The sequence below is a fragment of the Lycorma delicatula genome, chromosome 13 (genome assembly GCF_047948215.1).
Source record: "Lycorma delicatula isolate Av1 chromosome 13, ASM4794821v1, whole genome shotgun sequence".
Taxonomy (NCBI): Eukaryota; Metazoa; Arthropoda; class Insecta; order Hemiptera; family Fulgoridae; genus Lycorma; species Lycorma delicatula.
The window spans coordinates 17,657,901-17,683,837 of NC_134467.1; the positions used below are offsets into that span (position 1 = coordinate 17,657,901).

Consider the following 25,937-nt stretch of genomic DNA (forward strand, 5'->3'; position numbering starts at 1 on the left):
GCATAATAAAAAATATTTATTTTTAAACTATTTAATAAAATTACATCTCACAGTCACTTTCCTATACTATTTTAATTATTTTCTCTTGGTATAACCGTCTTAAAAATGTTCATTTTCCATTTATAAATTATATTTTTCCTTAATGCAATTTATTAAAACTTTTTATTTCTTTTTTCCTGTTTAGCCTCCAGGAATTACCGTTCAGGTATTACTTCATAGGATAAATGAGTGTAAATGAATTATAGTCTTGTATAGTCACAGTTTGACCATTCCTGAAATTTAAACCCGATCACCAAAGAACACCAGTATCCACAATCTAGTATTCAAATCCATATAAAAGTAACTGCATTTACTAGGACTTGAACGCTGGAACTCTCAACTTCCAAATCGGCTGATTTGGGAAGACATGTTCACCACTAGACCAACCTGATGGATACTTTATTAAAACCTAAAACAATTGAATAGAATATTTGAAAATTTTTTTAAACCAATTGCAGTTAATATTTCTTTGGTAAATAACAAAAAAAAAAAAAAAAAAAAAAATTTTCTTAAAGCAATCAGAAAAATTTGCTTTTCAAATATCATCTAAAGAACTAAACTATATAATATGCATTCAGTTATTCTCATTATAAAATATAAAGACATTTCAGAATAATTTGGTTCATGAATTACAATGATATACATAACAGTCAAATTGTCAATTTGTTCTATTAAAATTATTAATAATTAATTGTACCCGTTTTTTTTTTCCATAAAAATTTTCTTTACAATTTTAGGCTCTTACATAATGTGTATAACTTTTTAAATTTACTTCAAATTGCAATGTTCAATCATATAATACAATAAAAACTAAAGTTTTAAATGACAATGAATCTTAGTTTACATTAAATTATACAACAAAAAATAATTCAAAAGTATCCCAATAACCAAATAAATATGAAAAATATAAGAAAACACATCCATACTACATAGAATAAACGAAAAACCCAAACAACTGTCGATTCATTGAAATGTAGAGATTTTCAAAAGATCTGTTTGTAAAAAAAAATTTTTTCCTTGAATTAATTCAGCTTTGAAAGCTTGTACATGAGAATATGGAAATGGAATTTTGTACTTTTAAAACATGCCATGCCTGATCAGGATTCGAACCTGCAACCCCCAGATGAAAGGCTGAATTACTACCACTCTACCACAAAGATCAACATGTTATGTTATGAAATAATAATATATAAAACTATCATTATTATATAATATTAATTTCCGTCCAGATAATTTTAGTTTAGAGCATGACCACAAGGGAAATGCATAGTTAGTGCAACAACAAAACAAATTAAGGATTAAAATACTTTCAGTAGAGTTAGATAACTCAAATTTGGTATGACTGCTACCTTGGCCAAACCTATGAAAAAATGTAGAAAAAAAACTTAAAGTCTCTTTATCGATTGCTTACAAAGTTTTGGCTTTATTCAGAAGGCAACATAATATGATCTTTCTTGCAACTGCTCAAGGTAGGAGAGTAGAGTCCTCTAATTGTTCCACAGTCATATAATGTATAATGTGTGATAATCATTAATTCCTCAACTGATTACTTGCTCAGCAACAAAAAAAAAAATCCTACCTTTACCCAGAAGCTGTAATTTGGTATTTTATACAATTGCCCAAGATAAAAGTAGAAAACTTAGGATTTTTCCACATTCATACAAAAGGTAGTTACCATGCAAAACTGGAAGAAAGAAATGGCTGCCATGCCATACTCTGGTTCCAAAGTGACTAAACCTTACTGCCGTGGTAAAAAATGAGGAAGGGATCAATCAATCCATAAAATGTTTCTGATAAGAGTAATGTACAATCTCGAAGTCTCCTGTAGTAAAGAAAAACCTTGTTTCTGTACATTTTGGCTAGTAACATTCAGACAGTAATAAAAAAACGCAGAACTTGTTTTTTTTTTTAATTAACAAGACTCCATTTAATAATTATTTATATTATTCATTAACAGCGTGATAATTAATTACTGTAAAAATTAACATAATTTTTTTTTAATAAGTGTTAATTTTTACATCATGGATGATGTGGTGGTAATACTCTATTAAATTTAGTTAAGTTTAAATAATTTAATCTTTTACGTGCAAGCTAAAAAATAGTATAAAGACTCTCTCATTTGATGAATAATTGTCTTACATGTTGTGAATCATATTATGCGTGTGAAAATAATAAATAAATTGTAATATATTTAGTAATTTATATATAATTGTATTGAATGAAAAGCTTTTTACATTTACGACAGTTACATTTTTTATGGCATCCTTGTCATCAGATATTTATATTTAATGTAAAGACAAAATAATTAATTTTCTATGTGTAAAGACTGAAAGAATAAAGGATAAAATTGAAAAAATATACGAAAGAAATCACAAATGATACTGCCATTCATTTGCCCATTCATCCATGGTCATATAGAGTAAAAACCACATTCCAGCATGACAATAAGAACAGCTGTAGCTTACATCCAGTATAATTAATAATATTTACAGTAAAGATAAAAATAAAAGTTGAACAGAATTTAAAATAAATTATTAAACGTTTATAAAGTAGGTACTTATTTGTGTGATAACAAACAAGCATCTTACTAAGAATATTCTACGGCAAGAAATTTTATTCTCAGGCGCGATAAAATCGCTTCATTGTCAAAAATAACAATTAACCCAAGTAAAACTTACTATGGAAAATAAGGAATGAACTAGTTTCCTATTGCCTTTCTTACAGAGTTGAATATATTGTTAATCTGCATACCAAACTCGCCAACCAATTTAGATAAAATTTAAACCAATATATAAATATAATATATTAAAGAGAATGGATGTATTTTATTTTAAGAATCATTACTTTTAGAAAAAGTAACTTGTTTATTAATTAATGCCATTAATGTGTCATAGCTTTAAGAAATTTTAAGATTTATAGTAAATAAGCAAATTAATCTAGTCTTTCCTGGAGGGTAAATAATGAATTATATTCACTGTTGTCATTATTCAGTAGGGAAAATACTTTATGGTACTTGTTTGTTATCGCTCCACCACTTTTTTCGATGCAACATTTTCAGATTTAATGAAAACGTCAATAATAATGTTTATTTAAAATGGAAAAAGTACATTTTTTAATGAAAAATAAAAATTACAAAACACCTCGTAAATAAAATTCATAAACATAATACATCACACTTTCGAAGGATAAAACTCGTAAATGCTATTGAGAATAGAATTAAAGATATTTTCGTCATTTCCAATATTTTTACACCTCAAATTCACCTAAATAACTTTCCAAATAATGGCGAGAAGTGCCACAATGTGTTCCTCCATTTGCAATCTTTCAATATTTTGAATGTGGACTCCTGTCTCCGGATCTACAAAATTATATTTGATTCACTTTTGTATGATGAAAGCCTTTCTTTTTCTAGGATGAAAGTTTGATATGCTTTTCAGCTGACAGAATATATACTAAAACCATCTTTAATTCTTCTTTTTGACATTAAACAGTGTTACAGCAGATCAATCAGGCACTATTTCTATAAAACATTCCTTTATCTTATGATAAATCTCATCAAAAAGGCACTGCTGTGGTAATATTCTGCCAGCATTGTTTTTTTCTTTTTGTCAATAAACTTTCACAAATTTCTACTGTCACTCTTTGTCCTTACCCTCCAATTTTTGACACATAACACAATTCCAGTCGATTGTAGTGTTTTGTCCCATTTCTAACTCACATTCGCACCATTTTACACTTGTCAATTCATACCACCAACAGAATATAAATCTAACAATTTTTTTAAATGGTAACAGATTTCCTTCAAACCAATTATCTTTACGTAAATATATATCCTATCTACAATCTCTTTACATGCAGCGAAAACGTTGATGTTTAAAATTAAAAGTCATAGTGTGCTTTTTTACATTTACGGAATATTAGAAAAAGACTTTTTCTTGTAAAAATGGAATTGCATTTTTTTCGGTATTTGGTAATCCCATATTTTAATGATTTCTTTGCTGTGTAGCTTATATCTGTCTATTTTCACCAATAATGATTCAAACATACTAACAAGTTTTCCAAACCAAACGTTTACATTTCTAGCTTAAAATTATTATAATAGTATTTCTTGCAAGGTGAACACAAGGAAATCATGTATTTCCTAGGAAATATTTGAAAAATATATTTTTACTCATTTTATAACTGTTACCAAAAAAACTTGGCAATGCGATAACAAAACGGTTATGTTATTGATAAGTTGTATATAATATGCATATTAACATTAATTAGATGAGGTTAGCAGGCGAAGCAAGTATACATTATGTTGATCTACGTATAATTTGTCAGTATACAGTCAACATAATGTTCGCTTGCTGACAAACATATTTTTTGTTTAATACATTGTTTTTTGACAAAGAAGTTGCATCAAAAAAATGGCAGTGTGATAACCAACAACTACCCTTAACAATAAATATTATATTAATTGTACTTTTAAGTATAGATTAAATAATGATGATAAAATCAAAGGCGCTATTGCGTTAAATGAAATAACTTACTTTTCTTTCTGTTTTAATTTTTAATATTATTCTTTTTATAAAAAAAATTATACAGCAGAATAAAATTACTGCTTTTTTTAAATATTTGTTTATAGTTACCAATATTTATTTATTATAAATAATATTAATAATATTTATTTTTTTATTTTATTTATTTATTGTAATTAATTATGTAACTTCATGGATTGTTTTTTTATTTATTTCAGTATTACTTAAAAAAAAATCAGGCTCATCGAAGTTTATAAAACTCAGGATGGGAACAGATACATTAAATGATAAACTACGAAGTTTCTATTCTTCAAAATATGTACATCAATACAGCTTTTTAGTAGTAACAACCATGACAAAGCATTACCAAAATATGTTATACCTAATTATAGTTTAATATCCTTTTTATGTCGAACAAGCACAAAATTCCTGCATCTTACTAATGTTCTTCAACAACTTAAGAGATTATTTTCAGTAAGAACATTATTATTTTATAATTGAAAAGCTTATTTGTTTACAACTTTTATTAAAAAAATCAATACGATTATTTCTTTTTTCATGGAAAAAGGCCTAGAAATATCATTTAACCTTACGATAATGCTTAATTTTGTATATTACGATAGACAAACAGCTTTTCTTTTAAAATCATCCCTTGTATGTCTACTTTATGCTAAAAATATTGAACAAAAAATATGTTCATATAATAAATATAAATATGTTAACTGTTGTTATATGTATATGTTCAATTAAAATAAAGTAATATTGTTGTTTAATTCTTGTTACATCTTTACTTTTATCCAGTCTCAACTTTTCCATAATGCATTAGTGGTGTAAGGTTATTAGGTGAAAATGACATGAAGAAGACTATCTTAAAATTAATTACTATTTAGTCATTTAAAGGTTAGGAAATTGTATGCTAGTTTTGAAATTCTCAAACGATTAACACAGTTAAATTATTTTGAAAGCTAAATTTAGAAAGAGAGATAGTTCAATCTTCAAAATATAATACCAGCTGATAATATTAACGTAATAAATAATAGAAATATATGATAATGGTATAAAATGTATCAGAACAGTACCAGGTGAATATCTTAAAAAAGAAACAAGCTGGCTCAAACTGCAGTTATTTGAATTTTTAATGCTGTTACTACTCTATCTATCACTGGTTTATATGTTACTGCTCTATATTGTTGTAAGTTGTAAACTGTTCATGCTTCAGTACAGTATAGTATTTTCTAAGGAGTTGTGTTTTTCTAAAATGCCTCTATGAATCTGAGACCTTGCCGTGGGTGAGGGGACTTGAGTGCTCAGTGATACAGAATAGCTGGATCGAAGCTGCACCCATATCGGAGAGGTATCTATTGAGAGCCAGACGAAGGAATGATTCCTGAAGGAGGGCAGCAGCTCTTTCAGTAGTTGTTAAAAACTAGGTCAGAACGACTTAAACGGCCATATCACCACTCAATTCTCAGCTGAAAGCAATGGAAAACTACAGCTGCTTTTTTTCCAAGAAAATGTAGCTCTCTGCATTTTCATATAAAAATGATGGAGGCGCCTTCCTTGGTAAAATATTCTGGAGGTAAACTAGTCCCGCATTCAGATCTCAAGGTGGGGACTACTATGGAAGGGGTCAGGCCAGAAAATTAAAAAATAACATTCCAAAAACTTTTGCACTGGGTCTATCCTATACCAACAAAACTACAAAATAAGAAGAGGAACAAGTATAAGTGATAGATAATAAAAACAATTCACCTGTAGAATTACACTATTAAAAAGATAACACCGTATAGCAAAAACCACAAGAACCAATTCCAGGTCATTATACTACTTTTAGTTCCTCAGGAAATGAGAAAAGCATATTATGGTTCAATGAGCTTGCTTAAATAATTTATTAAAACAAATTTTGCTTTACTTTCACAAATTAGTCATCTGAAAATAAGTGCACTGTGCCTGAAGAAACAACATCTTTACCCATTCCAAGGACTGCATGACATGTAGAAGTAACCGATTAGACTGTAAACTGATTGAGGAGACGTCTAATGCAACATCCTTTCAGTGAAAAATAACTTTATACTAAAAAATTAATACAGAATAACCTTACTATGTAATTCATTTAATAAAAAATAACTTTTAATCATTTAAATATAAGTATTACAGCTATGTATTTAATTTTTAATCATATAACACTACTCTTAACAGTATCTACGTAATAATAATTTTACATACAAAAGCCAGTTTTTAATTTCATAATGAAAAAAAATTTCAGCTCCATTGGTTACACCAAGATAACACAAGATAACATTTATTCAGTTGCTGCTTCTGAAAAAGATAAATTTAAAAAAGTTTTTAAATTACATAAAAAAATAAAAATACTTATTAATAGTAATATATCATAAACCCTATTCTATTTATTATGTAAAATTAAGAGGAAACCAGAAATTGAACGTAGTCTACATAGTGGTTATGTGATAGAAGTTTTTTTTTTATATAAAAACATGCTTTTCTGTTATCATCCACAAAAAAAATGTTTTAATCTCATAAAATGACACTAAAAAACAAAATCTTACAACTAATATCACAGCAACAGCTCAAAAACAAAAAAAAATTATTTAAAACTAATATCAAAGGACTTAAAAAATAATTTAAATATTTAGAAAATAACAGCAAACAGAGAATATATAAAATTTAAATAAACATAAATACATTTTAACAAAGTCCAAGGGGAGGGTAAAGGGCCCTTTCTCGAATAACAATAAAATTAAAAACTATCTAAAAAAACATGTACATAAACAGTATAAAAACAAAATAATGCGTAAATGATAAAACTAGAAATAACAAAAACAAATATAATAAAAGTATTACAACTGATCATATATTCCTAAGTGAGAAACAAAATCAATTACTTTATCGATCGTGCTAGCATTGTCACCCAGAACACACTGTCCATATTACTTTAAACCAGGTACTTTACACATGTGATATAAAGTCGCGTAATGTACACAGTCCACAAGAATATGGTGAACAGATAGACGACAGTTACATTGAGAACACATAAGAATATCATCCGACAACATAAAATATCCAATATATCTATCCACGGAGACATAAAATGTCCAATATATCAACAAAGAACAACTTTATCTATCCTGTTTGCTTTAAGGGGGGAAAACCAAGGACGTACCGTGTTCTCAACAAATCGTAGCTTGTTATCTACCATCACATCCCACTCCACTCACAGTCAGTTTTATAAAATTGGAGACAAGAATACAAAACACATAAAACAATGTGAATGTAGGTTGAGTAAATGCTTCCTTAGCAGCAACGTTAACATGCTCATTCCCTAGGATTCTGTCATAAATTGGAATCTAGCAGAAGCTGAAATATGTATTTTGATGGGTTAGGATAGAGAGTGCTTGTGTATTTCCAAAACAAGCGGATGTCTCAAATACATGTCACCTATCACTTGTAATGCACTCAACGAATCACAGAGACAAGAATAGATGACGTCTAGAATTCGTGAAGGTCAGTGCTTTATTAATACCATAAAGCTCAGTGGCAATGACACTTGTAACAGACAGGAATCAAATGAGATATGTTCGATCATTCACAAAAAAAAGCGCAGTCGCCAGTTCTCTCAAATCCTGTGGATTTGAGAGAACTCTTGACAAAGCATAGAAGGGTTGATTTTAATTTGTCATACTGAGTAAAAGTCTACTTTTATTTTCTCTGGTGATAAGGATTAGGTTCCTCCATCCTGCACTGATATTTCATTATTAGTTTCACCTCTACAACACTTTACTGATGAAACTCATTGGCAATTTCGGTAATGTGGATCTTCAGAAGGTCCTGGCAAAAAATTACATTTACTCTGGTATTCAAAATTTATGGCACACATCACTTAGACCACACATATTAGCGAGACATAAAAGAAATCGGCTCTGCTCATCACTAAACGTTTTGATCAGTATCGATCCACCTCTTAATTTCCTGATATTTTACAGGGAACCACTTAAACTTATTACTACTTTATTGATCAGGAAAGATGAGACCTTATGAAGGTCATTATTTTGAAAAACTACAAATCTTATGTTTTTTATATTGTAGACGGGATGTATCACCATTTAAACTAAATCTAAACAGCTGATACAACTTTAATGCTGTAAGAAGCTTAGAGTAAAACACAAGTCTAGAAGCAGTATTCTACATTGCAAAAAATTCATTTAGACTTGTCCAGAATTAAAAAAAAAAATTTGTAAAATGTTTCCTATATCATCAGTGATGGTTGTCATTAGATCACAGATAAGACTTCTAATATTTTGAGTTCATAACGGTGAATATTAAAGAGATTTGAATATTAAATACGTTACCAAAAAATTTGTTGATAGAAGAAAAAAAAATAATAAAACACTTATTTGACTTTTGTCACAATTTGAGAAAATGAATTTGAAATATCTCATAGTCTTCTTCCAAGAAACAAAATAAACATCAAGCGGATGAAAAATGTTAAATGATAAAACACAATAAAGAGTTGGACAGGTCTAATTCAACATTAAAACCATTTGATTTGTCTTTTTGATGTTAATGTAATCATTTACAAAGAAACTGTTCCACCATGGACAACTGAAAAGAAAAACTTGATTCAGTGATGATTAAAAAATGTTTATTTTGCTATGGGATTATTTTTTTTTACATTATCTCTACCTTACAAAAACAATATAAAAACAGAGAAGACAACTATAACAGAGTATAGCAACTATAGAATCCATTATAATAACTGTAATGGTATAAAGTAAATTTTATGTTCTTCAGTAAATCTGAGGAAGCTTAGAGAATTCTAAGTGAAATGTAGTGTATTTAATTTATAAGTTTGTATAGTTGGTTGGTTAACGCAAGAGATTAATAAAAATAATTTATTAAGTAAAATATATATATCGAGAGAGAGAGAGAGTGGGTGTGTGTATAAGAAGTTCTCCCAGGACTTTCATACTCATAAAAATAATGGAAAAGTTCATATAAATATTTATCCTAAAATGCAAGTTACGGCTAGTGAGTTATTTCGCTCGGATTTCAGCTACTCCAGTGAAATGAGGTCATACTGAAATTTTTAGGACATTGATTAAGAGCCAGAATTAGAAATTTAAGGTTTTGACCTTAAGAATCGAATAAAATAGGTCCAAGAACTGTATCTGCAATAGTTTTTGATAAATCTGGGATAAAAACCAATAAATTGAGGTAAAAAAAGCCCTTTTTTTATGTTTAACATACAATAACTTTGTTAAATAGGTAATAAATACATAAAACTCTTACACAAAACCTGTACAGAATTTAATTCTGAACAAAATTATATAAGATAAAACAAAGAAAAGTTAGAAAAATTTGAATCTTATTTCGAAGAAACAGTACATTACTACATATATCAGAAAAATACTTATTTAATGTAAACAAAAACTAAATTCTTTTTTGATAATGTGAAACATTTGTAAAACATAATTTACTGTTAAAAAATTTGTAAAAAACTGGAAATTATGCAATAATTGTAAAATAAAATAAATAAATAAAAATCTGATGTGGACATCACATTACTTCCTTGTATACCCTAAATTACATATTAAATTGGATATAAACATTTTTTTTAAATGAAAAGTACATAAAATTTTATTTCAATAATAACTTCCGATATTTTTTCATATTTTTTTTATTGTTATATTGAATTATTATTTATCGTACTTTTTTGTTTTTACAGAGGTTAATAGATAATTAATAGATCAATATATTTAAATGAAAAAAAACATGAGATGAAGTCTGATTCGAATCAATGTGCCTTCCAAATAGTTTGTTAATTAAAATTTTATTTGGCTAAAACTCTGGAATCAATGAAAATAAGTAACACTTATGATACATTATTAAAAAATGTTCAATGAGAGCTTATTACTGCAATTACAAAAAACTCCAAAATTCAATTTTTTTGGATTCTGGGATTTTTGAGTTGATTGCAATCAGAAGGGGGATGTGCATAACTAGATGTTACAACAGTCCTAAATCTGAAAATTTCAACATCCTACAGCTAATAGTTTTTGAGTTATGCAAGATACATACATATATACATATGTACGTACAGACGTCACATTGAAACTAGTCAAAATGGATTCAGGGATGGTCAAAATTGATCTTTCCACTGAAATCTGAAATTTTTCACCATCACAATACTTCCTTTATTTCGTACAAGGAAGTAAAAATTAGATAATTTTTTTATTAATGACAGAAATACAATAAATTATATGAAAAATTATTATTTCAAAGTTGGTAATAATTAACTAAAGCAGATCAACAATACACAATACTGTATTAATGTTTAAATCATTTTGTAAGGAATATTAAGTACATTGGGCACTGTGAACTGTGTAGTCATTAGTGAAGGTTTTGTATCAATTTTAGTTAAAACATGATCTGTTTGCCATTGAAGTAATAACATACTTATTTACAACAGAGGAATACACTAACATGGTATTCATTTTTGGTGGGTGTAATGGTAATGCTACAGCTGCTGCAATAGAATATGATGTACATTTTCCAAATTGCAGGATTCCAAATCCCAAAACAATTAGAGCAACATTTTGCGCTGATTGCTTGGGAAACAGGTTCACTACCTTGTATTTTACCAACTACAAATAATCTGTCCAACATGAAGCTGTTATTGATGAAATTATTATCAATGCAGTCCAGGCATCAGTACATGACATCTTTCTAAGCGAATCAGAGTTTCTCATTCGATGGTTTGGAGGACACTTAAACAAAATAAAAGTTTCATACTTATCATAAACAGCCTGTTCAACATCTGCACAAAGGAGACAGTCTGCTTCGATTGGAATTCTGCAACTGGTGGAATACAAATCAAATCTACAAGTATGTTTTGTTTATAGACGAGACAAATTTTACTCAATGATTTAGCATTAATGCATGGTGCAGCCTTCTTCACAATCAGCTGTTTGGTTGTTCATATTAACTGGTGGCTTAAATGCTGAGGTCTACTTGCACTTTCTTCAAGAAGAATTGCCGCATCTGCTTGAAGATGTTTCTCTAGCATTGAAACGCAAAGAATACTTCCAAGACAATGGCGCTCTTGTGCCATTTCCACTCACTTAAATCATAATTTCCCTGAAGAATGATCATGAAGGCTCACATTCCTGGCCACCAAGATCACCTGATCTAACACCTTTAGATTTCTGCATCTGGGATAGAAGAAAAATACTAAATACGAAACAATAATACATTTTGGTGAGAAATGTACAGCTCTGGAGAACTAAAAAGAGCAACAAAAGCAGTACAGAATGTGCCAAGAAATGCGTAGAAAATGGCTGGTTCATTTTTCAAAGTTTGTTATAAACTGGTGTTTATAATGCACTTTGGTTTAGTATAATGTTTTTAATAAAAATTTGAATTTTTCTGACTTTTATTTGTTTTATTCAAGTTATCTTACACCATTTTGTTCAGAATTAAATTCTTTACAAGTTTTGTCCAAAAGTTTTGTGTTTATTACCCATTTAACAATGTTATTTTACGTTAATCATAAAAAACATGATTTTTTAGCCCAATTTATTGGTTTTGACCCCAGATTTCTCAAAAACTACAATTCTGGGACCTATTTTTCAGGTCAAAAAGCATATGAAATCGCTAAGTCTGCCCGTTAATTAAAATCCTAAAGATTTCAGTTCGACCTCATTTACTAGTCATAACTCACAAAAGAAGCACTTTAGGACATTTGTTTAAATTAACTTTTTCCATTATTTTCATGAGTAAAATAGGTTAAAATGTACTGGGAGAACTTTGTGATACACTCTGTATAAATATTGTATTTATAAACAAATAAGATATTTACTTTTTTTTTCTTTCCGAAGTGAATGTAAATCAAAATCGTATGCCCGATTTTTTAATTTTCCTTTATTTTTCACACCCCATTCATGCATTTTAATGTATGATTGGCCAAAATGAGTAGATTTATCCATAAGTTCATCTATTTTTTCTTGTTCTTTTACATTTTTTTCATCAGTCATTAATTTTCTTTTAGGTACATGTTCTAAAGCTTTTTCCCAATCTCCAGATTTCTGAAAAAAATTTATTAAATTTATTTTTTTCTTTTTAATTCAACTTATAACAAAATGATCTTAATTATAATTTATTAATTGACCTATACAATCTCTGACTAACCAGAACTGAGATTAGCAGGTACTAATGCTGTTATATAAATTAAAAAGGTCAGCCAAATATAAACCAGACTTGAATTTTAACATTTACTAATTTAGAATAAAAATAGAAAACATATTTTTGCTTGTGAATCCCTTTATCATAAAAAGTTTGAGAATGTGACACGACCCAATTGTGCATGAACTCCTCTACTTTGTTTCGCTCTGGAATCGATGCCCTCCCTGTGCCTCTTTCAACAGCCTAAAAAAGAGATTGTAAGGCAATAAATCTGGATTTTCAGGATGTTCTAAGGTATCCAAGTAAATTTTGTCCTATTTATCCCGAGTACTAACACCCTGTGTAACGTCTGAGTTGTAAAGGATAATCACACCTCTGATCCACCAGTCCCTTTTGTTTTTATAGGTGGCATTCACTTTATCCAAGAGCTGGCAGTAACACATAACATTTTCATGGAAAAAATTAGCAAGCTTTTGGGGTCTTTCAAGACCCAAAAATACAGTTAAGAGGAATTTCCAAGCTGATGCATTTTCGCCTTTGCAGAGAAATGGTCATCTACAACATACTCATCGATTTCAACTCAGGAGGGTAAATGGACCTATGTCTCATCACATATGACTACTCTTGTACTCTCCCTCTTGTCAATCAATTCAGGAGCCTTGGGAAAATTTTCTGTTAAACCGGATTCTGATTTCGGGATTAGTCTTGGAATCCACCTCACACAAATATATTGAAATCCCAAGTGCTACGTGATAACAGAATGTCATTTCTACGACTGATACCCACTTTTAAAGCAATTTTATCAACCATAAAGTGCTCATCTTCTTCAATGAAGTCACAGATCAATCAAACTTGTCATTCAAGAACATTTGTGTATATTGTGATTGTATTTTTCTACATCTTCATGCAATCCTTTAAATCTGTTGATCCAGTCGTAGACTCGGGTACATGACATATTCTCAACGTGCCCATGCGTAAAGTCAAAATTTTGTAAGGTTGGATATCTTCAATCGTAAGAAACACCAAGATAGTAGTACATTGCATAACTAACAATGGGACCTACTGCTCTATCATGATGCTACTGACAATGGCTCATGAATACTAACTGGGTTGATGGGGATCCATCACCCCCACCATTAATATCCGTTCACTTCAGTCTGCTCATATTTGGATGTGAACTATTAAGACAAAGCACCAGTTTACATTTGACTGACCCGTGTTTAATGCCTGAAGTACACAGATAAAACACAAATTTATATCAGGTTATAAATATCTAAAAAGTATCATTAACTATCCTAAACCTTAACTATCTTATTTGTGAGACATATATTTTCATAATTATCTTCTTATATTTCATCATTAATTTCACAACTTTGCGATAAAGCATTTGCTAAATATCATTTTACGTCTTTCATTTCATTTCATTCATAGGGTTCTGCCATTATGGAAGGTCTTGTCACAACTACTGCTCTCCACCGTGTTCTATTCTTTGCTAACTTCTAAGTTTCAGAAAAAGATCATATGTTTAACTTTTGAAAAATTATTTAAGTTTCCATATTTAAGTTTAACATCTTTTACATTTCAAATTATAAATATCTGTTAAATGGTTGAAGAGTAGTTAATGAATCAGAGCACCTGATAGCAACAAACAATAACATTTTTCAGTCTACAAAATGAGAAAAAATAAATTGTAAACATGATTCTTTTCCTGTTGTAGCACAAGTCTCGCCATATTTTCCATTAGGTATCATGCAGTAGAGAAGTATATAGACTTCACCTAGGTTATTATATAAAATAAATTGTTTTATCCAGTTTTTTTTTTAAAGAAAAATTCTAATTACAGAAATATTTGTATAATAATAATAATATTAATATTAATGACCTACCTTTAGTTCAAGTAATATTTCAGTACACTGATCAAGAGTTAATGATTTTGAACCTGATCCCCACATAAGATACCTTTCAAGGGGAAATTTTGCCATTTTAAGTCCTTCTTTTTTTGCTTTTGCAAGAGACAATGGCTCACAATTCAATTTGTCAACAATACCACCTGGAAATCACATTGAAATAAAAAAATCTTAAAATATATTTGATATTAAAAAAAAGAAGAAAATATATGAACAAAATTCAAAATTAATACTAGGATAAATAAATGTTTAATTCTAATCAGTATACAATATTCATTATATAAATCTCAACAGAATTAATTATATAAATTATAATTATATATTCCCAATATATACATTACAACAGATCAAAGACCAACTGGAACAAGAACTAGGGGAATACCAAGGGGGTTTTAGACCATGGAGTGGCTGCCCACAACAAATTCTAAATTTAAAATTAATTATAAGGTATCATAAACTAAGGAATAAACGACTGGTAGTGACTTTTATTGATTTCAAGAAAGCATATGATTGTGTACATCAAGAATCTCTGCTAAAAATCCTGAGAAATTTAGGGCTTCACCCAAAACTAGTCAAAATCATCGGACTAACACTAACGGATACCAAATCCAAGGTTAAATTCAGGGGAGAAATATCTGATCCATCCGACATCAAAACAGGACTGAGACAAGGAGATGGGACTGTCACCGCTTTTATTCAACTGTGCCCTTGAATTTATAATATGGAATTGGAAAAAATTAAATAAAGATAACATTAAAATAGGAAAAGGTATCTGAGTAAATTGCCTAGGCTTTGCAGATAATTTAGCACTACTATCCCAAAATATAGAAGAGGCCAGATACCAACTGTCAACACTGGAAGAGATTGCAGGAAAAATTGGTCTAAAAATTTCATACAAAAAAACCAATGTTATGGTGAGAGACCCGCTATGCATAAGCGAAGTAAAAATAAACAATAATGACATAGAACTAGTAGAAAACTTTAAATATTTGGGGGAAAACATCACACATAACCTCCAAGAAAATCCAAACTGGAATGAAAGAATAAATAAACTCATCAAAGCCACAATAAAAACACAAAACATCTATAACAAAAAATTCATGTCCATAAACACAAAAATAAGACATTATAACTCAGTTATCCGACCGGAAATACTTTATGGATGCGAAACCATATTTGGACCGTACCAGACAAGATTTACCGACAAACTGGAAAAGTATGAAAGGCAGATTCTACAACGATGCATCAGGGAAAAGATTAAAAAAGACGGGATTTGGAAAATTATTCCAAACGAAGAGATTTACAAAAGATCATCCCGATAACTAATAAATTTAGAAAGAAGAAAATTTCCTTTCTAGTACATATTTTCAGAACAAAAGAGACCAGACTTATCAGACGGATAATCAAACTTTTCTGGAACAAGAAAAGCAGACCGAACTGGTTATACGAAGTACAGAAAGACGTGGAGGAATTAGACGTAACCCATGAAAACCTAAAAACGAAAACTATGAGAAATTAAAAAATAAAGAAACAAGATTCCTATCAAAACCCAAGAAAACAATAAGCCGGGTGTACTCTGAACAAGAAAGGGCAAGATCTGAAACTCTTAGAAATTACTGGTGAAAAAAAAAAAAAAAAAATCCCAACAGAATGAATATATGCATATGCTACTACACAGATAAAAAAAGGAATAGATCTAGCATTTGTCTGAATAGTTCAAGGGAAACCGTAACAAAATCTAAATCAGCAGCATTAAAAAATGCACAATTGAATATAAAATGTAATTAAAAATCCATACTTACAAAATTATTTAAATTTTAAACACATAAAAGTTAAGGTAAATACATGAATATAATAAATATAAAAAATAACTACAAAATGAATCACATTAAGAAGACACAATTAAAATTATTTGAGCACATATTTATGAATTCATTAAATGGAATACAAAAAAAAATTGATTTTTAACAAAAATTTTAGTTAATATACTTTAAAAATTCAACATTAATATTGTTTCTATAAAAAAAAAAAACCTTTAATTGTACGAGGAATGTTCAATAATTAACAAGACAAACTGACGTACAGAAAAACAGTTCATTCAATGACAATGAAACCTTTTGAGGGTTAAGCTGGCAACCTTGGAAACTCATTTAACCAGCTGTTCAATCATAATTAATCTAAACACAACCTCTTTTGTTGATTTCAGAATGTCAGCTCCGCTTGAAACGTGTTCACTGGAAGAACAACGTTCAGTGATCAGATTTTTGTAGAAGGTGTGAAACCAGTGAAAATTTACTCAATAATGTTAATACAGTATGGTGAAAACTGTTTAAACATCAGTAACATGTATAAGTGGGTTTAATTCGGGCAGAACAAGTAGAACTGATCTCAATCGCACTTGAAGATCAATTAAAGTTTCGACTACTGCGCTGCAAAATCGTATAAAATAGCTTTATTTGTGATGACACTACTCAAAATTTCCCAAATTGCTAGTTTGTGTAATATTGGTGTTGGAACCGCGCATTCAATCATTATGATGTACTGAATCATCACAAAATGTGTTCGGCATGGATTCAAAGACAGTTGACACAAGCCCATAAATCACCTGGATTTGCATTTGTTCTGAGCTTAAAGAACAGTTTGAAGTGGAAGATTTCTAGATCATACAGTAATCTGTGTTGATACATGGTTCAAGCCTGATTCCAGACAGCAAAATCTTGAGTGGAAACATCTGACAACAAAAAAAAAAATTTATAATTCACACATACCTGGTAAAGTGATGTTGACGGTTTTTTGAGACTTACAAGGCCCAATTTTTAGTTACTAAAAATTCATAGAACAATGTACTATGTACAGCGAGTACTATTAAATAATGCTCAAACAGAGAGTGAGTCCTGCGATAAGGCAAAAACATCAGAGTGCTCTTTCAAAATGTGCGATTCTCTTGCATGACAACACGTGCCTCCACATCGTTCAAAGAACCAGAGAAACACTCGAGAAGTTGGGTTGGAAGGTGTTCTCCTCACATCCCAGATCTCGCCTCATCTGATTTTCATTTGTTTGGCCCATTCACCTCCTCTATGAATCATGAGACCTTGCCGTTGGTGAGGGGGCTTGAGTGCTCAGGGATACAGAGTAGCTGGACCGAAGGTGCAACCGTATCGGAGAGGTATCTGTTGAGAGCCAGACTAAGGAATGATTCCTGAAAGAGGGCAGCAGCTCTTTCAGTAGTTGTTAGGGGCGTGAGTCACAATGACTTAAACGGCCATATCAACATCACTCAGTCCTCTGAGTACTGCGCAGCTGAAAGCAATGGAAAACTACAGCTGTTTTTTTTTTTCCAAGAAAATGTGGCTCTCTGCATTTTCAAAAGCAATAATGGAGGCGCCTTCCTTGGTAAAATATTCCGGAGGTAAAATAGTCCCCCGTTCGGATCTCCGGGTGGGGACTACTAAGGAAGGGGTCACCAGAAAAGTAAAAAATAACATTTTACGAGTCGGAGCGTGGAATGTTAGAAGCTTAAAAAAGGTTGGTAGGCTAGAGAATTTAAAAAGGGAAATGGATAGAGTAAACGTGGATATAGTAGGAATTAGTGAGGTTCGGTGGGAAGAGGAAGGCGACTTTTGGTCAGGTGATTTTAGAGTAATTAACTCAGCGTCAAATAATGGGCAGGCAGGAGTAGGTTTTGTGATGAACAAGAAAATAGGGAGGAGAGTGGAGTATTTCAAGACGCATAGCGATAGAGTCATTGTAATAAGGATAAATTCAAAACCTAAACCGACAACGATTGTTAACGTCTATATGCCTACAAGCGCCCATGATGATGATGAGATAGAATGTGTATACGAAGAGATTGATGAAGCAATTAAACACGTAAAAGGAGATGAAAATTTAATAATAGTTGGAGATTGGAATGCAAGCATTGGAAAAGGCAAGGAAGGAAATATAGTGGGTGAATACGGGCTGGGCAAAAGGAATGAAAGAGGGGACCGACTTATAGAGTTTTGCACGAAGTATAATTTAGTAATTGCCAACACCCAATTTAAAAATCATAATAGAAGAATATACACTTGGAAAAAGCCAGGCGATACTGCAAGGTATCAGATAGATTATGTCATGGTTAAGCAAAGATTTAGAAATCAACTCGTGGACTGCAAAACTTACCCTGGAGCAGACATTGATAGCGACCATAATTTGGTGATAATGAAATGTAGATTGGGGTTTAAAAACCTGAAGAAAAGGTGTCAGATGAATCGGTGGAATTTAGAGAAGCTCGAGGAAGAGGAGGTAAAGAAGATTTTTGAGGAGGACATCGCAAGAGGTCTGAGTAAAAAAGATAAGGTAGAAAATGTAGAAGAAGAATGGGAGAATGTTAAAAAGGAAATTCTTAAATCAGCAGAAGCAAACTTAGGCGGAATAAAGAGAACTGGTAGAAAACCTTGGGTTTCAGACGATATATTGCAGCTGATGGATGAACGTAGAAAATATAAGAATGCTAGTGATGAAGAAAGTAAAAGGAACTATCGGCAATTAAGAAATGCTATAAACAGGAAGTGCAAACTGGCGAAAGAAGAGTGGATTAAAGAAAAGTGTTCAGAAGTGGAAAGAGAAATGAACATTGGTAAAATAGACGGAGCATACAGGAAAGTTAAGGAAAATTTTGGGGTACATAAATTAAAATCTAATAATGTGTTAAACAAAGATGGTACACCTATATATAATACGAAAGGTAAAGTCGATAGATGGGTGGAATATATTGAAGAGTTATACGGAGGAAATGAATTAGAAAATGGTTTTATAGAGGAAGAAGAGGAAGTTGAGGAGGATGAAATGGGAGAAACAATACTGAGATCTGAATTTAAGAGAGCATTAAAAGATTTAAATGGCAGAAAGGCTCCTGGAATAGACGGAATACCTGTAGAATTACTGCGCAGTGCAGGGGAGGAGGCGATTGATAGATTATACAAACTGGTGTGTAATATTTATGAAAAAGGGGAATTTCCGTCAGACTTCAAAAAAAGTGTTATAGTAATGATACCAAAGAAATCAGGGGCAGATAAATGTGAAGAATACAGAACAATTAGTTTAACTAGTCATGCATCAAAAATCTTAACTAGAATTCTATACAGAAGAATTGAGAGGAGAGTGGAGGAAGTGTTAGGAGAAGACCAATTTGGTTTCAGGAAAAGTATAGGGACAAGGGAAGCAATTTTAGGCCTCAGATTAATAGTAGAAGGAAGATTAAAGAAAAACAAACCAACATACTTGGCGTTTATAGACTTAGAAAAGGCATTCGATAACGTAGACTGGAATAAAATGTTCAGCATTTTAAAAAAATTAGGGTTCAAATACAGAGATAGAAGAACAATTGCTAACATGTACAGGAACCAAACAGCAACAGTAGCAATTGAAGAACATAAGAAAGAAGCCATAATAAGAAAGGGAGTCCGACAAGGATGTTCCCTATCTCTGTTACTTTTTAATCTTTACATGGAACTAGCAGTTAATGATGTTAAAGAACAATTTAGATTCGGAGTAACAGTACAAGGTGAAAAGATAAAGATGCTACGATTTGCTGATGATATAGTAATTCTAGCCGAGAATAAAAAGGATTTAGAAGAAACAATGAACGGCATAGATGAAGTCCTACGCAAGAACTATCGCATGAAAATAAACAAGAACAAAACAAAAGTAATGAAATGTAGTAGAAATAACAAAGATGGACCACTGAATGTGAAAATAGGAGGAGAAAAGATTATGGAGGTAGAAGAATTTTGTTATTTGGGAAGTAGAATTACTAAAGATGGACGAAGCAGGAGCGATATAAAATGCCGAATAGCACACGCTAAACGAGCCTTCAGTAAGAAATATAAGTTGTTTACATCAAAAATTAATTTAAATGTCAGGAAAAGATTTTTGAAAGTGTATGTTTGGAGTGTCGCTTTATATGGAAGTGAAACTTGGACAATCGGAGTATCTGAGAAGAAAAGGTTAGAAGCTTTTGAAATGTGGTGCTATAGGAGAATGTTAAAAATCAGATGGGTGGATAAAGTGACAAATGAGGAGGTATTGCGGCAAATAGATGAAGAAAGAAGCATTTGGAAAAATATACTTAAAAGAAGAGACAGACTTATAGGCCACATACTAAGGCATCCTGGAATAGTCGCTTTAATTTTGGAAGGACAGGTAGAAGGGAAAAATTGTGTAGGCAGGCCACGTTTGGAATATGTAAAACAAATTGTTAGGGATGTAGGATGTAGAGGGTATACTGAAATGAAACGACTAGCACTAGATAGGGAATCTTGGAGAGCTGCATCAAACCAGTCAAATGACTGAAGACAAGAAAAAAAAAAAAAAAGGCCCATTCAAAGACGATTTATGCGGCAAGAAGTTCGATGATAATAAAGCGGTCAAAACAGCAGTATATGAATGGTTCAAATAGCAAAGTAAAGACGTCTACGCTGCAGGAATCAGCAAGCTCACAAAACTGTGGTAAAAGGGTCTAAAATTTCTGGAGAATATGTTGTTAAGTAGTGTAAGTTTCATTGTCATTGTATAAATCGTTTTTTTCTTTACATCAATTTGTCTGGTTAATTATTCAATGTTCCTTGTATTTAAATAAATTGGTGGAAAAACTTTTTAAATGGTTCGATAATGGAAGCATAATAAGTTCCTTTCTCATAACCTAAAGGATTGTGCCGATTTACATAAAAACATTTTTCTTTTTAGAAACTTACACGTTCTAAACACAAATACAAGTATAAGTAAACATTTTTAATTTTCTAAATTTGGTAGACACGATTCATACTTACGGATGCCAAACAATGACCTGAAAGCACATTTTTATATTTTAAACACTCAGTTTGACTTTTTGAGAGAAACTGAAGAGACGATATTATAATTCAGGCAGGAATATACATGTTTTTTTTTTGTCTTCAGTCATTTGACTGGTTTGATGCAGCTCTCCAAGATTCCCTATCTAGTGCTAGTCGTTTCATTTTGGTATATCCCCTACATCCTACATCCCTAACAATTTGTTTTACATATTCCAAACATTGCCTGCTTGAATAATTGTTTCCTTCTACCTGTCCATCCAATATTAAAGCGACTATTCCAGGATGCCTTAGTATGTGGCCCATAAGTCTCTCTCTTCTTTTAACTATATTTTTCCAAACGCTTCTTTCTTCATCTATTTGCCGTAACACCTCTTCATTTGTCACTTTATCCACCCGTCTGATTTTTAACATTCTCCTGTAGCACCACGTTACAAAAGCTTCTAATCTTTTCTTCTCAGCTACTCCCATCGTCCAAGTATCAATTTCATCTAAAGCTACACTCCAAACATATACTTTCAAAAATCCTTTCCTGATGTTTAAATTAATTTTTGATGTAAGAAAATTATATTATTATAAATTTAGTTTTGCCTGTGCTATTCAGCATTTTACATCGCTCCTGCTTCGCCCATCTTAAGTAATTCTACTTTCTAAATAAGAGAAGTGGAAAGCAATTTTTAAGGTGTTTCAAAAGACTGATATTTTATGCACCAATATTTCTAAAATGGTTGAGTTTGCGATGTCTTTGCCTGGGAGATCTGCTCCAGCTGAGAGATTTTTCAATTACGGGGAACAATTGGTCTGCAGAAAGGGATAGACTTTCAGTATCTACTGTTAAACATCTGCTAAATGTTAAAATTAATTCAGAACTTTCTTGTTGTGAATTTTGTGATGTAATTAAAACAAACAAACCATTTCTGAAAAAAGTCATGTCTAGTGAAAAATACAACTGAATAAATAAAGTTCAATGTTTCGTCAATTTCTACTATCATTCTTGGTCTACCAATTTTTTTGGGATTCTTCAATAAATCATCGGCACATACTTCACATAAATAGTTTTTCCAATCTGTAATTGCCTCTGATGCCATTCCCAATTCATGTTTACAAAATTTTGTAGTTGCATAATCCTCTGACGAGCCGTAAATAAACATAATAATAGTATCAAACGATAATTGCGCATCTTGTAATTTCTGATCAACAAGTTCTTTCTCTGCAAGGCTACCTATGACGTCCATTTAGATTCAATGTCATTAGATATTTGTTTTTACACTAACGAATCCTATGTAATATATCTTTATCTTGTAAGAATTTTACGACACTTTCTTTGCTACTAATTTCTCAAGCGATTGAAAATAAGGTGTAAGGTGTATTAGTCAATTAACTACTTAACGTATTTACTCAAATCATATAGAATTTTCTGTTATTATTCTACGTACTGAGATTCTAGCAATATGAATAGGTGAAACACATAAGTTTTATCACCAAATGAAGTTGTAAACATGTTAGGAGTTCATTTTGAGTTTTGAGAGTAAAATTATAGGAATGCAAAATTATAATTTTACATTTATGAATCATATACTGTAACAATCGGGGGGCTCCGCCCCCCAAACCCCCCTGTACAATCATTTTATTTCCTTGATTTTGGGCATAAAATAATTTTAAAATAAAAAAAAATTGAAAAAGATTTTTTTTTTAAATTGAAAAATATTTTTTAGAAATTGAAAAATCATTTTTCCTAGTCAAATCAAGTTGTGAACATGTTAGGAACTCATTCAATACAACCATTTACATTTATTTATTTTATAAATATAAATCAACCATAACGCTACAAATCGTTCATCTCATCCTCTGAAGTAATATCTAACGGTGGTCCCATAGGTTAAAAAAAAATTCAGTAATTATTGCAATTATTTATTAGTTAAATAATCAAAACATTACTGTTAATTTGTTGAGGTTAGCAAGTGTTGGTTAGGTTTTGTTAATTTATAACTATAATTACAAGCAATAATGCTTATTGTATTTTTTGTCAAAAAAAATTTTCAGAAATTGAAAAAAAATTAAACTTTTTTTGCCTTTTTTCTTGCCTACAAATTATTTTTTTCAACATAATAGTTATTTTTGAGTTGATTTAGGCAAAAACGTTTGGGTGACATAAAACGAAAAAGTACCAAAATGTTTTGTTCATTTTGATATCCTGTATCAGTTCCTTAAGTTTGACCAATATATCCTGCAATACTCTGAACATAAAACATAAAAGGTTTATTATTATAAAACATAAAAAAAATAAAGATTTTATCAACAGAAAAAGAATCTACATTTTCAGTTGCTGTGGTCAACCTCAAATTCAAATTTTTCCGCTCACATTATTAAACAAAGTTTATAAACACATTGTAGTTTTTCAATTTTATTTTTTCAGAAACTAACAAAAATGAAAATGAAGTCCTTACTGACTAATTCATCACAGATTCTCCTAATTATTAAATAGCTAAAAAAGTGATGTTAAATTAGCTTTGTAACAGTCATCCTGCAGGAAAAATTAGCAAAAACTGTTTTCATTAATAACTCAAATCAAATTAAATTAAAAGGAGTTTAAAAGGGCTGAGACTGGTACAAACTGCCGGTTGTAGCAAATAGTTCATTTTGTCTTCACTTTATAACAAATAGTGCATTATTTTTTAAACAACCCTCATATATAATGAATTATTTCTCAACATAAATTTAATTTGTTGTTCTACACAATTTATCTCAATCTTTCTCTTAAAGTAATTATGTTCATCATACTGCCAGGCCCTAAGATAAACTGTGTAAAGGTGTCACTTATAGAGATAAAGATCTCCTGCATTTCGTGAAACAATGATGCAACAGTTTATTTGCTAAGAGGGCAGAGATATTTGTTATCTACAGACTGGTCGTACCAATTTCAGGAGTAACTCATATTACATGTAAATCAATTTAAACTTTTCTCAATATGGCAACTAACATACAAACACATAACACAAATTATGAAACATTTTTAAGTTCTAAATAGTAAAATAAAAAAAAGATTGGGCACATTCACAACTGCAATTTTAAGAACAAGTACTTAGGCTAATAATTAATGTACAGTATAAAAACTTTATTTCCATGCAGAGAGAACAGGAGGGATGCTTGCCAACCACAGAGTTAAAATAATAATTATAAAAGTAAATTAATTTAACTTACCTACGATGTAAATATCATCATGATTAAAAGTAGTTAAATTTTCACGACAATGAGGAGTCAAGTAAACAAGTTTCTCTTTTGGAAATAAATCAAGATAACTTTTTTCTGTAACATTAATAGGGAAATCCCATTCGTACAAAGTTGGTATAAATTTCTTTAATTGTTTGATTAAGTAACTATCAGGGTTTGCATTACAAAAATGTACATTAAAGGGTTCATTATTGTTCCGATTTCCAGCAAATACTAACATTAATTGTTTAGCACAATAATTCATTTCTTTTTTAGACATATATTCATCATATCCGCAATCAACAATTAAATCTTGTCCAAACTGCATCGCTGATATCAGTCTACTATTACCTAAGTTATTCATAGTCACATCGGATATTCTAAGAAATATTGTACAACCACCGAGTCCATATCTAATATGATTAGAATTTACAAGCTCTTTAAATCCCTCTTCACGTTTTTGACGTTTCCTTTCTTTTCTTATTTTATCATTCCTTCTTTTGACTTCATTTAAGAAAAGAAATTTTAAATATTTTAATTTTGCAGAACGAGTCTTAAGGTTAATTAATTCTTTCCATTCATCTGTTTTTAATTTTGATGGTACCAGCAAACCTTCTTGACGTATAACTTCAACTTCTAACATAGAAAGTTTTAATTTCTTTAAAAGATCAGGATTCCCATTGGTTACTGCTTCTTCATCTACTTTATAAAATTCGTTTAACGAATCCATATTTTCATCATTTTCACCAGAACTTTTGTTATTATTATTATTTTTTTTTGCATTTGAACAGGACGTAAAACACCTTAATGAAGGTTTACAATTAAATATTTTATTATTATTAGAAATTGAGATATTAAAATAATTAACGTCTTTCCAAATTGCCTTTTTCGGTAAGATTACATGGTTTACATTTGATAATATATGAAAACATGCATTTGAAACGTAGTACTTATTACATAAATTTTTTATACAACAATTTTTAAGTAAGGTTGTACACGAGAATGAAAACATTATTGCAAACTGTTCTAATTACTGTAAATCCCACTAATTACCAATATCACAATAACACTCTTAAAGAAGTAATTATTTGTTTACAAAATCTAGTAAATACACATCTCAAGCATACCGCACTAAACAAAATTCGTTTTTATAGTAACTAAAGCGTCAAATTACCTCCTACAACATAACCTGCAAATCAGTCCATTTTTCCACTGTGATACCGTGG

At 30.5% G+C, this 25,937-nt stretch overlaps 1 protein-coding gene across 2 annotated transcripts; it reads right to left on the bottom strand.

Annotated features, from left to right (window-relative positions):
* On the bottom strand, positions 1-25,937 carry rswl (tRNA methyltransferase roswell). Of its 2 annotated transcripts, XR_012758647.1 has the most exons (5): positions 24,703-25,937; positions 14,648-14,811; positions 12,439-12,664; positions 6,789-6,881; positions 1-448 (listed from the first exon to the last, which is right to left on the bottom strand). XR_012758647.1 is itself a non-coding variant. In XM_075380981.1 (4 exons), exons 1-4 carry the CDS (start codon positions 25,721-25,723, stop codon positions 6,865-6,867), a joined length of 1,428 nt encoding a protein of 475 aa, XP_075237096.1. In that variant the 5' UTR covers positions 25,724-25,937; the 3' UTR covers positions 6,655-6,864. The 2 variants fall into 2 exon arrangements, 1 of the variants encoding a protein (XP_075237096.1); XM_075380981.1 differs by lacking the exon at positions 1-448 and having other exon boundaries at positions 6,655-6,881.